At 51.2% G+C, this 11,174-nt stretch overlaps 1 protein-coding gene across 2 annotated transcripts in view; it reads left to right on the top strand.

The window, feature by feature from the left end:
- The first annotated feature begins 5,924 nt into the window (after nt 1-5,924).
- The window catches only part of HPD (4-hydroxyphenylpyruvate dioxygenase), a 20,206-nt gene continuing 14,956 nt past the window's right edge, over nt 5,925-11,174 (top strand). The window contains exons 1-7 of one of the 2 annotated variants that reach the window (XM_017863987.1): nt 5,925-6,096; nt 6,204-6,230; nt 7,088-7,150; nt 7,448-7,552; nt 8,268-8,310; nt 8,480-8,562; nt 10,002-10,091. In XM_017863987.1, coding sequence (XP_017719476.1) covers nt 6,094-6,096; nt 6,204-6,230; nt 7,088-7,150; nt 7,448-7,552; nt 8,268-8,310; nt 8,480-8,562; nt 10,002-10,091 — 414 coding nt within the window. In that variant the 5' untranslated portion in view covers nt 5,925-6,093. The remainder of the gene's footprint in view (nt 6,097-6,203; nt 6,231-7,087; nt 7,151-7,447; nt 7,553-8,267; nt 8,311-8,479; nt 8,563-10,001; nt 10,092-11,174) is intronic. The other variant, XM_017863988.1, reaches the window with a different exon arrangement.

The following is an 11,174-nucleotide window of genomic DNA, read 5'->3' as shown; positions in this document are numbered from 1 at the left end:
GCTGTAAAACTATGGGTGCCCGCCCATCATGCCCAGCTAATTTTTTTATTTTTTTCTTTTTTTAGAGACGGGAGTTCTCGCTCATGTCGGCCCATGCTGGAGTGCAGTGGCGGAGTCCTCAGCTCATGCAAGCTCCGCACTCCCGGGTTTACGCCATTCCTCCTGCCTCTAGGCCTCCCGAGTAGCTGGGACTACAGGCACCTGCCACCTGTCGCCTGGGCTATGTCTTTTTTGCATTTTTTTTAGTTAGGAGAATGGGGTTTTCACCATGTTAGGCCAGGATGGTCTCATCTCCTGACCTCGTGATCTGCCCGTCTCGGCCTCCCAAAGTGCTGGGATTACAGGCATTGAGCCACCGCGCCGGCCTAATTTTTATTTTAGTAGAGACAGGGTTTCATCACGTTGACCAGGGCTGGTCGTCGAACTCCTGACCTCAAGTGGATTTCCACCCACTCAGCCTCCAAAGTGCTGGGATGACAGCGTGAGCCCAATATGCCTGGACTGTTTATAGTATTTTCTACCCTTAAGCCATGGTAGATGAACCAAGTGGAGTGTATAGATAGCCTTATAATTGAGGATGGGAATTCATGTGGATTTTACTCTACAACAGGAGTGTTTTTTTTTGTTGTTTTTTTTTTGTTTTTTTTTTTGTTTTTTTTTTTTTTAATAATCAGGGCCTCCCTCTGTTGCCCAGGCGTAGAGTACGAATGGCTGCCAATCATAGCTCACTTCGAGTCCTCAAGCTCCTGGGCTTCAAGAGACTTTCCCGACTTAGCCTTCCTGAGTACCCTGGGACTACCAGGCATGCACCCACTATAGCCGGCTACTTTTTTAAATTTTTTGTAGAGACAGGGTCTCACTAGGTTGAGCCCAGGTTGGTCTCAAACCCTGGCCGTCAAGGTGATTCCTGTCTGCTGCCGCCCCGCCTAAAGTGCGGGACATTACAGGTATTGAGCCAGCAGTTACTCTGGCTTTAAGTAAGATTTTCCTTCCTTCTTTCTTTCTTTCTTTCTTTCTTTCTTTCTTTCTTTTTTTTTTTCTTTTTTTTTTTTTTCTTTCTCTATCTTTTTTTTTTTTTTTTTTTTTTTTTGTATTTTTAGTAGAAACAGGGTTTCACTATGTTGGCCAGGCTGGTCTCGAACTCCTGACCTCAAATGATCTGCCTTGCTCTCCCAAAGTGCTGGGATTATAGGCATGAGCCACCACGCCCAGCCAAGGGACAAAACCTTTTCGCAGAAAACATTTTATACAACTTAACCAGAAAGCTTCATTTCAGGTTCAGGAAGTGGAAGGGGCAAAACCCTGGATTTTCACAAATTTCCAAAATGGGCTTATATAACTCTCCACCCTTTTCTTTTCTTTTTCTTTTAGAGACAGGGACTCACTCTGTTGCTCAGGCTGAAGTGCAGTGGTGCGATTATAGCTCACTGTAACCTTGAACTCCTGGGCTCAAGGGACCCTCCCATCTTGGCCTCTTAAAGTGCTGGGATTACAGGTGTCTGCCATTGCTCTTGGTTTGCCACCAACCCTTTTCATTCTGATCATTTCTCTAGTGAGCTGCGTAGAAGAAATAATGCCTTTTGAGGGACAGTTGCATTTAATAGACAGCCTTACTAAGGCGAGTACATCAGGACAAAGATGCAGGAAGGACAATCAGGCTATTAGTCTGTTGTTGCAAATTGCAACAAATCGAGAAAGTCAGACACTGATCAACTGCAGTGAAACATTTGGTGGGTGATTTTGAGAGTCCAATATGCAGGAGTGGGTGGAAGGATCACGGTCCCTCTTATGTATCCTCTCTCGGCTTGTTGCTTTGGGCAGGAATCACAAGTTAGGAAAGAATCAGCACCAGAAATGCAGAACTAGCCGGGCTCAGTAGCTCACGCCTGTAATCCCAACACTTTGGGAGGCCAAGGCGGGAGGATGACCTGAGGCCAAGAGTTCGAGACCAGCCTCGCCAACATGGCAAATCCCTGTCTCCACTAAAAAATACAAAAATTAGCTTGGTGTGGTGGCACACGCCTGTAGTCTTAACTACTTGGGAATCTGAGGTGGGAGAATCACTTGAACCTGGGAGGCGGAGGTTGCAGTGGCCTGGGCAACATTGCAAGACTGTCTAAAAAAAAAAAAAAAAAAAAAAGCCAGGTCTGGTGGCTCACACCTATAATCCCAGCACTTTGTGAGGCCGAGGCGGGAGGATCACCTGAGGTCGGGAGTTCGACACCAGCCTGACCAACATGGTGAAACCCCATCTCTACTAAAAATACAAAATTAGCCAGGTGTGGTGGCGAATGCCTGTAATCCCTGCTACTTGGGAGGCTGAGATAGGAGAATCGATTGAACCTGGGAGGTGGAGTTTGCAGTGAGCCAAAATCGCGCCATTGCACTCCAGCCTGGGCAACAAGAACAAGACTCCGTCTCAAAAAAAAAGAAAAAGAAAAAGAAATGCAGAGCTGAAGAGCAGTCCAATGTAAATGGTCCCATCAGAGAGGAACTCTCTCATCATGGACATCTGCAAGTGACCCAGACTGTCCAGCAGCATCCACGATGTTTGCACAGCGAATGTATGGCCCCAGGGAGGGATGTCTCTAACCTGCCAGGGTCCTAGAGTTAAAGTCCTGTCTGCTGAGTGGAGCAATTTTACCCAGTTTTTTAGTTTGGCTGAGTTCATGCTGAGACTGAAACAGCTCACAGCAGACAGCATCAGGTTTCAGCCTTTTTTTTTTTTTTCTTTTTTTAAGACAGTCTCGCTCTGTCACCCAAGCTGGAGTGCAGTGGTGCCATCATAACTCACTGCAGCCTCGACCTCTTGGACTCAAGCAACTGTCCCATTGCAGAGCTTTCAGTTTGGGGTCAGGTTTGGGCAACTAGAATTTGTGATTTCAGGATTTTCTTCTGCGGTAGCTAAGAAGCCAAAAGGCTGTGTGTCTCGAGGCTAAGAGCGAAGCAAGGCTTTCTTTTTTTTTTTTTTTTTTTTTTTTGAGACGGAGTCTCACTCTGTCGCCCAGGCTGGAGTGCAGTGGCGCGATCTCGGCTCACTGCAAGCTCCGCCTCCCGAGTTCACGCCATTCTCCTGCCTCAGCCTCCTGAGTAGCTGGGACTACAGGCGGCCACCACCGCGCCCGGCTAATTTTTTGTATTTTAGTAGAGACGGGGTTTCACCATGGTCTCGATCTCCTGACCTTGTGATCCGCCCGTCTCGGCCTCCCAAAGTGCTGGGATTACAGGCGTGAGCCGCGAGGCTTTCTTAAGCCCTTTAAGTCTGTCAGTTTCAGAGCCCAGGTGGATTCCTGTAAAAAGATCCCCATCAGCTAGAAAATCATGACTCTAAGGGTCAGCTGTGTGGCTTCACAAGCGCTCATTAGCAACTAAAAACTGCTTTTAAAACCCTGAAAGTGTGTCTCCATTTAGAGATTGCCTCTTTTTCATGTTTTTTTTCCAGAAGCTCTAATATTAGCAAACACTATAGTAAGAACCATCAGTTACTGAGACTTGTTCCATTTTACTTGTTTATTTATTTAGAGACAGGGTCTCACTCTGTCGCCCAGGCTGGAGTGCAGTAGCACAATCTCGCACTGCAACCTCCACCTCCCGAGTTCAAGCAATTCTCTTGTCTCAGCCTCCCAAGTAGCTGGGACTACAGGTGCCTGCCACCATGCCCAGCTCATTTTTGTATTTTTAGTAGAGATGGTGTTTCACCATAATGGTCAGGCTGGTTTCGAACTCCTGACCTCAGGTGATCTGCCCGCCTCAGCCTCCTAAAGTGCTAGGATTACAGGCGTGAACCACGGCACCCAGCCTAATTTTTGTATTTTTAGTAGAGATGGGGTTTCACCATATTGGCCAGGCTGGTCTTGAACACTTAATCTCAAGTGATCCTCCCGCCTTGGCCTCCCAAAGTGCTGGGATTACAGGTGTGAGCCACTGGGCCCTGCCTTATTTATTTTTGATACAAGTTCTCACCCTGTTCCCCAGGCTGGAGTGCAGTGGCATGATCATAGCTCACTGCAGCCTTGAACTCCTGGACTCAAGTGATCCTCCCACCTCAGCCTCCTGAGTGGCTGGGGGCTACAGGTGCTCACCACCAGGCCCAGCTCGGTGAATGCTTTTCTGCACACTAGGATATTGTCAGGGACTGGTCCTATGAACCCATCTGATCAGTGAGCTTCTTGAGCAAGGCCTCTGGAATCCACCTCTGCATGGCTGGGCATAAAGAACAGAGACAGTCACACCCTGTCACTGCTGATCTGTTATCCAGTGGAGCCCAGCCTGAACAGGGAGCATCGGGGAGGGGACTCCAGATACGGGGCTCTGCAGGCTCCCCTCCTTGCTTTCTATCCACACATGGGAATGGCATCTAGGGGTGCACCCAGCATGGGACTGAGACCCACAGTGTTGGGGACAGAGTTCCTACCTCTGCCCAGCTGAGCCAGATGCCTGCCAGCCTTTGCACCCAACTGCTGTTGATGGCACACTTCCTTGAGTCAGTAAACATTGGCCTTTGTGCTTAGGATATAAGCCAGGGCAGGGTCCAGGAGTGGGGGTTTGAGTTGGCCACAGCAATCAAAGGGACAAGATGTTCCTGCTGGCCTGGAGAGGGTAGGCGGGCTACACAGAGCTCTTCTCCTCCATGGGAACCTTCTGGGCCTGTGAGCTCCACCCTGGGCCACCTCCACTCAAGTTTTTCCAGTTGGAAATTTATTTATTATTACTACTATTTGAGATGGGTCTCACTCTGTCACCCAGGCTGGAGGGCAGTGGGGTGATGCCCGCTCACTGCAATCTCTGCCTCCTGGGTTCAAGTGATCCTCCTGCCTCAGCCCCCTGAGTAGCTGGGACTACAGATGTGCACCACCACGTCCAGCTAATTTTTGTATTTTTAGTAGAGATGAGGTTTTACCATGTTGCCAGGCTGATCTCAAACTCCTGGCCTCAAGTGATCCTCCCGCCTTAGCCTCCCAAAGTGCTGGGATTACAGGTGTGAGCCACCGCGCCTGGCCCCAATTGGAAATTTAGACTCAAGGAGCTGAGGTGGACACTGGAGCACACTGGGCAGGCCCAGGACAGGCAGAATAAGGAGATGGGAACACCTCGCCTGCCTTCTGAATGGCCCAGAAAATAGAGAAAAGGAGGGAGAAGTGCTCTGCACTGGTGCAATGAGATCCAACTTCAGAATCAAATAGGCCAGAGTTTGGGGCTCTGCTCTTACCAGTTCCATGACCTAGGAGACATGTGTTCACCTCTCCAGGCCTCAGTTTCTCCATCTGATGGAGATATCAATATCTCCCATTTGTATAGAGGGCAATCTAGCAATTTAAAATGTGGGTGCTGGAGTTAGCATAGCTTGGTTCACGGTCCAGTTCTTCCCTGCTGTTTGCTAACCACATGGCCCAGGAATGTGCTCAGCTGTCAGGATGAATTATAACCAACACTGAGGGAGAGTGTCCTGTGTGCCAGGTCCTATTCCAAAGAGCAAGCTTATCTCCTTTAATCCCCACCACACTATTCTTGCTCCTGTTTTACAAATGAGGCTCGGAGGGATATGTTGATTTTCCCAAGTCACACCATATGTAGCAGAGCGAGGATGCAAACCTTCTCCTACCGTGCCTCTAACAGCTATGGAATACAGCGCTTTCATCCTGAATAGAAACCACATACTTGCTTTGCAAACAGGACTTCAGAGCCAGTCTCCAAATTCCCCCTCAATTTTCCTCTAGGCAAGAGTTCTGGAGCCACCACTGCACTCCAGCCGGCCTTGGCTTCTGAGCTTTGGATTCTGGGCGGTAATGGTCACGGTCCCAGCGTCCTGGAAAAGCTTGACCTTGGCTTCTGGCCCTGACTCTGCCTCCCACTGACTAGTGGACGTCACTCCCCCTTTCTGGGCCTGGCAACACCATCCTGTTCAATGAGGCTGCGGCTGGATCAGAGTCCCCCAGGCCTGGAACCTTCCAGGGCTAGGCTCAGCTCCCTACCCCATCCCCCAGTACACTAGGAGGCCTGGGCGGGACCTGCTTGGGGTTAAATACTCCAGCCCAGCACTTCCCAGGCCGCTAGTCCCAGTCTTCGCAGCAGGAGGTTTGACTAAGATCAATCATGGTAAGTGCCATGACTGTCTCCCCTTGTGTGGGACATCTTCAGTAACATCTCCAGAAGCACCTTGTGTTGGAGCCTACAAGTCTCACTGTCCTTCTCTTTCTCCTTAGACGACTTACAGTGACAAAGGGGCAAAGGTAAGCAGGGGAAATGTGGGAAATGTAGGGGGCTGGGTCTAGAAGGGGGTTGGAGTGCAGAGAGACTGGGGTTTTATCAACAGAAGAGGAAGGACTGGAGTGGATATGTGACATGCATGACTGCACACTCAGCTTTACCCCCGGGGCTCCCCCAGACTAAGCTGGACTCAACCTCACCCTCCTAACAAACTTGTATCCTGGCCAGGCATGGTGGCTCACGCCTATCATCCCAGTGCTTTGGGAAGCCAAGGCAGGCGAATATTTGAGGTCAGGAGGTCGAGACCAGCCTGGTCAACATGAGGAAACCCCTTCTCTACTAAAAATACAATAATATAGCCGGGCGTGGTAGCGCAACCCTGTAATCCCAGCTTCTCGGGAGCCTGAGGTGGGGGGATCACTTGAACCTGAGGATCGCTTGAACCCAGGATGCGGAGGTTGCAGTGAGCCGAGATTGCACCACGGCACTCCAGTCCAGCCTGGGCAACAGAGCAAAACTTCATCTCAAAAACAAAAACAAAACTTGTACCCCTTCTTAAATGCCTGCCAATCTCTTAATCCCATCTGGAAGTTCTTTCTAAGGTCTAACTTAAATCCATATTGCTGCAACATAAGGCTATTTCCCTGTGTGAAACCATGGCAGGCCTCCTGAGGGGGCTTCCCCACCCAAGACCCCCAGGAGCTCAACTTCCACATGAGAAACCTCTTTTGAGGCTTGGCAAGGCTGCATGAGCTTCCGCTGCTCCTGAGTTCTGTGGTTGAGGCTGGGATAAGGAGGGTGGCTAGGGAACATTACTCCACCCTCACTTTTCTAGACTCACTTTCAGGGACTCAACCTCACCTCTTCTCTCCTTCTGCAGCCAGAGAGAGGCCGATTCCTCCACTTCCACTCTGTGACCTTCTGGGTTGGCAACGCCAAGCAGGTAGAAGCCGGGGCAAGGTACTGGAGTGAGCAGAGAGGAGGGCAGAGGGCCACCTGACAAGGGCAGGCCTCCAGCAGGGTCTGTGATTGGCCCTTGGGAGGGAGGATCAGGCCAAGGGTGGGCCAGATGCTCTGAATCCTAATTACACCGGCTTGAAAGTTATCTGTCAGCAAAATGTGCAGGCAGCAGTCTTTATTCCCAGGAGGGTCTCTGCACCTGAGCCAGGGGCTCTCTTCCGGAAGTCCCCCAGGCTGGCCCCTTGACCCTCATGAACCCTGCTGCAACCCTGTGATTCAGGCCGCGTCATTCTACTGCAGCAAGATGGGCTTTGAACCTCTAGCCTACAGGGGCCTGGAGACCGGTTCCCGGGAGGTGGTCAGCCATGTAATCAAACAAGGGAAGGTGAGTTGCCACCCCCAGGACAGCCCCCAACCCCTGCCTGGCCAACATGGTGAAACTCCATCTCTACTAAAAATACGAAAATTAGCTGGGCATGATGGTGGCCACCTGTAATCCCAGCTACTCGGGAGGCTGAGGCAGGCAAATCGCTTGAACCCGGGAGGCGGAGCTTGCAGTGAGCCAACATCACGCCACTGCACTCCAGCCTGGGCGGCAGAGTGAGACTCCATCTCAAAAACAAAACCAATACCAAAAACAAACAAACAAAAAACCCCAACAACAACAGCAAAAAACATATAATTCAGCTCCCACCGACCCCTCTGCTGGCACCTTCGTACAGCCATGCAACAGGGTCCTTCCTAGTTTCATTTCCTCCTCAGCCCGGCCCGAGACTGACCCCACAGGTGCTCAGAAAACCTGGGATATCAGAGGAGGAATTTTAAGTAGTGCCCTGACCGATGGGGTCCCTGGAGTTCTCTCCCCAAGAGAGACCTGAGCTAGCAGCTCCTCTGAGGATCCAGAGGGGGTCTGGCATGGCTGTAAGCCCCATCCCTCAGGACCAGCGTGGGAAACTAAGGCAGAGAAGGAGCTAGAACCCAGGTCCAGGAGTCCTTTTGCTCCATCAGGGGTGTCTTGGGTCAGCAGGGAGGGGCTGATGGGTGCACCTCCCCATGCCCCCCTGAACCACTAGCCACACCCCCTTCTCCTTGTGTCTTAGATTGTGTTTGTCCTCTCCTCAGCGCTCAACCCCTGGAACAAAGGTGAGGTGCCCGGGGAGGGTGGACGCGTGGCTCTGTGGGTGGGGTCCGGGTTCGGGGAGGGTGGACGCATGGCTCCATGGGTGGGCTCTGGGTTCAGGGCCTGGATGGAGACTGAAAGCCAGGTGAGGGGACCTAGACTGCAGTGCCATCCCCTCCCTGCCGGCCACAGAGATGGGCGATCACCTGGTGAAACACGGCGATGGAGTGAAGGACATCACGTTTGAGGTGGAAGATTGTGACTACATCGTGCAGGTGAGGACGCGCCTGGACACACTGGGAGACGAAGGCCTCCGTCTGCCATGGGGACCCCATCGGTCAGGGCTGGAAGGACACTGCTGCATCACAGTGACAAGCCTAGACGCTGGCGTGACACACACCTGGGCTCGGAGGGTGCCCTGTCCTCTCCTGTGTGTCCTCTCTCTCTCTCTGAGCCTCAGTTTCCACAGCTGCCAGATGGGGCTAACCACAGCTGGGTTGTCAAAGGAGGAAATTCTATCAGAATTACCATTTCCTTTTTTTTTTTTTTTTTTTTATGAGATGGAGTTTTGCTCTTGTTGCCCAGGCTGGAGTGCAATGGCGTGATCTCGGTTCACCGCAACCTCCGCCTCCCGGATTCAGGCAATTCTCCTGCCTCAGCCTCCTGAGTAGCTGGGATTACAGGCATGCGCCACCACGCCCAGCTAATTTTGTGTTTTTAGTAGAGACAGGATTTCTCCATGTTGGTCAGGCTGGTCATTTCCTTTTCTTTTTCTTTTTCTTTTTTTGCGTCAGAGTCTTGCTCTGTCACCCAGGCTGGAGAGCAGTGGTGCGATCTTGGCTCACTGCAACCTCCACCTCCTGGATTCAAATGATTTTCCTGCCTCAGCCTCCCCAGTAGCTGGGATTACAGGCGTGCGCCTCCACGCCCAGCTAATTTTTGTATTTTTAGTACAGATGGAGTTTCGCCATATTGGCCAGGCTGGTTTTGAACTCCTGACCTCAAGTGATCTGCCCACCTTGGCCTCCTAAAGTGCTAGGATTACAGGCTTGAGCCATTTTGCCTGGCCTCAGAATTACCATTTCTCGAGCACAACTCTAAACCAAACACTGTACCCAAGAGGCAGCCTAGAGATTCAGAGTGTGCATTCCAGAGCCAGGCTGTCCAGGTCTGAATCTTAGCTGTGTGACTTCAGGCAAGTGACTTAATGTCTCTGTGCTTCAACGTCCTCACCTAAAGAATGGAGATGATAATACTACTTTTGCATAACGTTGCTGTGAGGATGAGCAAGGTTAGAATCTAGAACAGAGCCTGGTGCATGATATAAGCACTGTCAGGCAGTACAGTTTTGCTAAGTAAATGCATGAATCATCTTCTTCTTATTCTCATCCAACCATTCTTTTACAGATGGTGAAACTGAGGACTAGAGAGGGGGAATGATCACAGGGGGAGTTAGCAGAGGCAGGACAGACACCCATCCCTACCTAGTTTGTCTCCCATAGCCCCAACTCTGGGCCTGGGCCTCAGTTTCCCTACTTGCCAAATGAGCATGAGTATTGGGGGTAATGAGTGAAGCTGGCTGGGGGTCCTACCTGGGGCTGGAGAAACTGGAGGGGCCTGCAGGACCACACAGAGGCCTCCTGGCAGGGGCAGCAGGCGAGGGTTCTGGAAGTCTCCTGCCCTCACCACTTCCCCAATCCCATCTTCTCTGCAGAAAGCACGGGAACGGGGCGCCAAAATCGTGCGGGAGCCCTGGGTAGAGCAAGACAAGTTTGGGAAGGTGAAGTTTGCTGTGCTGCAGACGGTGCGTTCCTTTGGTGCCCCCGCCCCTCCTGCTGTTGGCACCACTGAGATGCCAGGAGCCCCACAGCTGACTCCATCAAACCATCCCACCCATGGGCCTTGGAGCACAGACATTGTCCCTCAAGTCTGTCCCGCATAATGCCTGGCCCAGTGTACAGGGGCTGTAGGAGCCACCAGCCACTCCTCCCAGGCTTCTCTTCCTCCCAGGGCGGGAGGATGACAGCAAGGGGGTGAAGGCAGGGGCTCTGAAGAAGGCAAAAGGATGGGGTCTGAGGACATGCGTTCCCACATGAGCTGTGTGACGTTGGGCATATTACTGTACCTCTCTATGACTCTGTTTAAATGAGCAAGGACTGGAACTGGAACGCCTATGTGATCTGGGACATGCACTCAACTTTCCTGTGCCTCCACAGGATCTTTTTTTGTTTTCCTCAAAAAAAATTTTTTTTTTTTTTAAAGATGGAGCCTCGCTCTGTCACCCAGGCTGGAGTGCAGTGGCGTGATCTCGGCTCACTGCAACCTCTGCCTCCCAGGTTCAAGCGATTCTCCTGCCTCAGCTTCCCAAGTAGCTGGGACCACAGGTGCATGCCACGGTACCCAGTTAATTTTTTCTTTTTTGTATTTTTAGTAGAGACAGGGTTTCACCGTGTTAGCCAGGATGGTCTCAATCTCCTGACCTGGTGATCTGCCCACCTCAGCCTCCCAAAGTGCTGGGATTACAGGCATGAACCACTGCGCCCGGCCTTTTTTTTTTTCTCTCTCTCTTTTTTCAGACGGAGTCTCACTCTATTGCCTAGGCTGGAGTGCAGTCGCATGATCTCAGCTCACTGTACCCTCTGCCTCTTGGGCTCAAGTGATTCTCCTGTCTCAGCCTCCCGGGGATTACAGGTCTCTGCCACCACACCAGGCTAATTTTTGTGATTTTAGTAAACACAGGGTTTCGCCATGTTGTCCAGACTGGTCTCAAACTCTTGACTTCAAATGATCCTCCTGCCTCAGCCTCCCAAAGTGCTGGGATTACAGGCATGAGCCACCATGCCAGACTGTTTTCTTCAATTTTTTTTTTTTTGAGACGGAGTCTCGC

The sequence above is a fragment of the Rhinopithecus bieti genome, unplaced genomic scaffold, assembly GCF_001698545.2.
Source record: "Rhinopithecus bieti isolate Rb0 unplaced genomic scaffold, ASM169854v2 scaffold_74595, whole genome shotgun sequence".
Lineage (NCBI taxonomy): Eukaryota > Metazoa > Chordata > Mammalia > Primates > Cercopithecidae > Rhinopithecus > Rhinopithecus bieti.
The sequence above is the reverse complement of the archived record's forward strand: the minus strand, read 5'-3'. Positions and strand labels throughout refer to the sequence as shown.